This window comes from Trichechus manatus, unplaced genomic scaffold (assembly GCF_000243295.1).
Source record: "Trichechus manatus latirostris isolate Lorelei unplaced genomic scaffold, TriManLat1.0 scaffold00063, whole genome shotgun sequence".
Lineage (NCBI taxonomy): Eukaryota > Metazoa > Chordata > Mammalia > Sirenia > Trichechidae > Trichechus > Trichechus manatus.
Window position 1 is genome coordinate 6,942,841 of NW_004443999.1, and position 5,509 is coordinate 6,948,349.

Here is a 5,509-nt window from a genome sequence, read left to right on the forward strand (position 1 = left end):
TACTACTGTTTCATGAGAAACTATTTGTTCTGTAAGCCTTCACCTGAAGTACAATTAAAAAAAAAAAAGAAAGATAGAAATAGCAACTTAATAGTGATGTAAAGGCCATAGAGCACAAATGGTTAAGTACTTGACTACTAGCTGAAAGGTTGACTGTTGAATCCACCCAGAGGTGCCTCAGAAGACAGGCCTGGGGATCTCCTTTTGAAAGGTCACAATCTTAAAAACTCTATGGAGCAGTTCTACTTTGCACACATGGAGTCACCAGGAGTCATAATCAACTCGACTGTAACTAACAACAACAACAGAGGCCATAAACAAACAAACAAATAAACAGAAAACAGAAAACCCACTGCCATTGAGTTGATTCCAACTCACAGTAACCCTGTAGGACAGAGTAGAAGCATCTCCATAGGGTTTCCAAGGCTGAAAATCTTTACGGACTCAGACTGCCACGTCTTTCTCCCTCGGAACAGCTGGTGGGTTCAAACCACCAGTCTTTCAGTTAGCAGCTGAATGCTTTAACCATTGTGCCACCAGGACACCTCTTTCACATCTCTGAATATTCAGAAAGTTAGTCAAGCAATGAGTGACAAGAACCTCTTGATTGCCACTTATGAACTTACTAAAGGTGGGCCACTGACCTAGGGGGTACTGCTTATTTATGGAGCTGTTACTATGCTTCAGGGATCAAATGTCTTATTCTTCATGTTTGATGTTCCCAATAAGCATGTAGTGTCATTCCCACAGACCTCAGATAAGGTCAAAATCTTGTCTGTTTGGGAAACAGTGGCATCTTTAAGCAGTGACTGATGTTGCAAGGCTTTCTTCTTATCTGACCATTACCAAGCTTAAAAAACATTGTTATCTGCCAATTTTTATAGTTTTTGCTACATAACAAAATGACTGCTTCTTACATCATATTTCTTCTTACATTCCTGTAAGTGTAATTAGTAGATCTTCTTGCACAAATGCAAATACCATTAAAAGTTGAAAAAATTAATAGAAATTAGTGTATGAAGTCTTGTCAGTATACTTTATTCTGTTTCCTTTTTTTTCTATTTATTTTTGTGTCCTTTCACGTTTTCTAAAATAGATCTCTTTTTGCATTTACTTCATAGGTATGCATTAAAATCATCTTTTTGAATTTAATTATCTAATAAAATATAGCAGAATTATGAAATAATGCATATTTATATGTCTGTTGAAAAACGTATGTAAAGCATCGATAACTAGAAACAAGTGTGTTGTGTGGGACAATAAAGGTGGGGTTTGCCCACCTTGCCCTCGCTTAGTGCCGTTTGCACAGTGTCGAAGAATAAGATTTTTCGTAAAAGTGAAGTCTAAGTTATGTGTTATTCTAGCTTAAGACTAACTTTTTTTTAACATTTCAGTGATTTTTTTTTGCTGTTTCTTAAAACTTTTAATTTAATTTTATATTTGTTGTTGCTGAAAATATACACAGCGAAACATACACCAATTCAACAATTTTTACATGTACAATTCAGTGACATTGATTACATTCTTCCAGTTGTGCAACCATTCTCACCCTCCTTTTCTGAGTATTTGCTCCCCCATTAACATAAACTCACTGCCCACTAAGTTCCCTATCTAACCTTTCAAGTTATTGTTGTCACTTTGATTCCATATAGATAGTTCTTTTAAAAAGCACAATGCTCAGGGCAGACGTTCTTTACTAGGTAAGCTAAACAATTGTTTGGTTTAAACAAGACTTCAGGGGATATTTTTGATTTAAGGTTTAAAGATTATCTCAGGGCAATAGTTTTGGGGGTTCATCCAGCTTCAATGGCTCCAGAAATTTAGTGATTTCACTTTATTTAAATTTCATCTTGTAACTAAAATTAGCAAAGAGAAGCTGGTGCTGCAGTTCAGTCTTTCATTGGTAGAGGGTTTTAGTAGCATGTAATTTCTTCACATATTTGACTCTCTGCCTGCAGTATTTAACACAGTAGCTTTTATTGTACTTTTCTATTTCACTATGTATTGCCATTATATCATCAACTTTTCTGTATTGTCTACATTTTTGCTTTCTGTTCTATTAAAAAAATGCTATAGGATAGAGAAAGATACAAAGAGTGGAAGAGTTAAGAAAAAAGTTACTTGACTAAAACCTTGGAAACACCAAATAGAGTTTCTTTTTCCCCTTTTGATGATCAACTCTAGAGGTTTGGAGGAAGAGGCTCTTAGAGTGGAGATATGACTGTCTTTAATAGCCACCCCCCACCCCGCCCCTCTATGCAATTAATCACTAAGTTCTTTTCATTAGGTCTCCCGCCCCTTTTCTTCTTTCCAGTGTAGCATTCTAATTTAGGGCTGTATTTTTCCATGCTTAGGTTATCTTCTTTATTGGTTTTCCTGCCTACCATTTTTGTGTTCTAATCCATCCTGTTCTCTCCTGGCAAATTAATCTAAGGAAACTAAACAATATACCACTGCCTTAATAAAAAGACCCATAAATAATTTTAGTTCATATTGCCCTTAAGACAAGGTCCTCTACAGTGTGGTACCTTTCTACGTTTCTGTGTTGTTCTCCAGCTACTTTTTACGCAAACCAGTTGCTCTTGTAAAGAATAATTGGATTACCCTACCATTTCTTGTCTTTTGTTTCATCTATGTTGTTGCTCATGGTTTTCACTCGTTTGGAACTTCATTTTAATTCTTTCTGTTTACTTTTTTAAACAGTCTGTTTTAAGGAAATTTTAATAATAATCACAAAATTTTATATATTTACTCATGTAGTTACCATTTTTGTTGCTTTTCATTGCTTTGTGTAGATCCAGATTTCCATCTGGAATCATTTTGGTTTTGCCTAAAGGACTTCTTTTAATATTCTTATAATGCAAGTCTGCTGGCAATGAATTCCTTCAGCTTTTGTATGTCTGAAAAATGATTTCACCTTTATTTTAAAAATATCTTCTCTGGGTGTAGAATTCTAGGTTGACAGCTTTTTTTTTTTTCTTTCAATACTCCACTCTTTTCTCAGTTGTTTCCAATGAGAAATCTGTGATCATCCTTATCTGTGTTCTTCTGTATTATAACATGTTTGTTTTTTCTCTGGATGCTTATAAGATTTTCTCTTTATTACTGATTTTGAGCAGTTTGATTGTAGTTTTCTTCACATTTCTTTTGCTCAGGGTTTGTTGAACTTCTTGGATCAGGAAGTTTCTAATTTTCATCAAATTTGGAAAACTTTTGGCTATTATTTATTTAAAAATGTATTCTGTCTTGCCTTCTCTTTCTTCTCTTTGGGGACTCCAATTATATGATTAGTAGACACTTGAAGTTGTCCCACAGATCATTAATGCTCTTTTCATTTTGAAAAATTATCTTTTTTTGTGTTTAATTTTATATAGTTTCTATTGCTATGTCTTCAAGCTTACGAATATTTTTCTCTACAGTATCTAATTTACTGTTAATCCCATCCAGTGTATTTTTCATCTCAGACATTGTAGTTTTCATCTCTGAAAGTTCTGTTTTGATCTTTTGTATATCTTCCATGTCTCTATTCATACTTTTTGAACATCTGGAATGCCGTTAGGATGACTTTTAATGCCTTTGTCTGCAAATTTTAACATCTGTGTTAGTTATGGGTTGGTTTTGATTGGTTTGATTTTCTCCTTATTATGACTAGTATATTCCTGCTTTTTGGCATGCCAGATAATTTTTTTTAGATACCAGATTTTGTGAATTTTATTTTGTTTTGAGGGTTGGATATTTATTTCTATAAATCTTACTGAGCTTTGTTATGGGACATAGTTAAGTTACTTGGAAACTGGTCCTTTTGGGTCTTGCTTTTAAGACTTGTCAGGTGAGACTGGAGCGGTCATAAGTCTGGGGTAAATTATAGGCAAGACCTTCCTGAGTACTCTACCTATTAGACTGTGAATTGGTTTTCAGTCTGGTTAGTGAGAGTAGGCACTATGAGCATGGGCACCATTCCCTCAAATTCTATCAGGTGGTTGTTTCTTGGGCCATTTCCTTTTCTTAAAAAACTATTTAAAAATTTATAGTATTGTGTAATATTTGTGAATATATGTGTCTTCCAGGTGCACTGGATCGTTGTGTGATGGGGATAACAGCAGTGGAGATACTGAATGCTTGTGATGAAGCAGTTCCTGCTGTAGTTGATTCACTTAGTCATCCAGCAGTCAACCTAAAACAAGCTATGACAAGACGTAGTCTTGCTGCTCTTAAAAATATGGCCCATCATAAGTTACAAACCCTTGCAACTAACCTCTTGGCGTCTGAGGCGTCTGACAAAGTAAGTTTCGTATGTGCGCTCATGACGTGTGTAGTCTACATTTTACTTCATCTGATAACATAGCTTTGGCATGTCTTAGAGACTAATGTTTGGGAGATGACACTATTGAAAATTAATCTTCTGATTTTTATTTACGTTTACATAACATTTATAGACTATATCAGGTATTTGATATTTTAAAAAAGTAAATTATTCTTACTGTTTAAAATATTTTAAAATTATTCGTATTGAATTAAATGACTTTGGTTTCTTAAATTAGAGCAAACATGTATAACCTGTTTGTCTGACTTTCTGACAGTCTTCCGGTTAAAAAAAAAGGAAATAATTTAGGTACATTTAAGTTATCTGTAATTGTGATTTATCCTTTGTTTTTAAATTAGATTATGAATTTAGTAAGATTGAGCCATTAACTATTTGAGAATAGGATGATGGGTTTCACTTGTGCTGGCACTTTTCTGTGAGACCCAAGCTCAGTCACACTTTCTGAACCACACTTGGAGTCAGGCATAAATTACTTTTTCAGTTAACAGAAGATTTGTTGTTGTTAGTTGCCATCAAGTTGATTCTGACTCATGGTGACCCCACATGTGCAGAGTAGAACTGCATCATAGGGTTTTCAAGGCTGTGACCTTTCGGAAGCAGATCGCCAGGTCTGTCTTCTGAGGCACCACTGGTAGGTTTGAACTGCCAAACTTTTGGCTAGTAGTCAAGTACTTAACTGTTTGCCCCACCCAGGGACTTCTTGTAACAGAAGATTATAACAGAAGAATATCCTACTCAAAGAAGGGCAAATAAAATCCCAATTCATTAATTGGTTACCTGTCTTCAGTTTTGTAGAGGCTAGTGCTGGGATTTGGTATAGACTTGATGGCAACTAACAATATCAACAAAATCGCTGTTTGGTTTGTGGTATTTTGTGTTCTGTGATATGTATATATATTTTTATTGTACTTTAGATGAAGTTTTACAGAACATATAGTTTCTCATTAAACAGTCAATACACATATTGTTTTATGACATTGGTTAACAACCCCATGACACGTCAACACTCTCCCTTCTCAACCTTGGAGGACCTTTATTTTGGTGAAAATATACATAGCCAAAGTTACACATTTCAAAAGTTTCTACATGTACAATTCAGTGACATCGGTTACATTCTTCCAGTTGTGCTGCTATTCTCACTATCCTTTTCCAAATTATTCCATCACCATTATCTTCAACTCACTG

The 5,509-nt window shown here is 34.8% G+C and overlaps 1 protein-coding gene across 2 annotated transcripts in view; it reads left to right on the forward strand.

Annotated features, from left to right (window-relative positions):
* The window catches only part of WDR7 (WD repeat domain 7), a 426,984-nt gene that overhangs the window by 89,243 nt on the left and 332,232 nt on the right, over nt 1-5,509 (forward strand). For both annotated transcript variants that reach the window (XM_004379257.2, XM_023733984.1), the window contains exon 14: nt 4,068-4,282. In XM_004379257.2, coding sequence (XP_004379314.1) covers nt 4,068-4,282 — 215 coding nt within the window. The remainder of the gene's footprint in view (nt 1-4,067; nt 4,283-5,509) is intronic.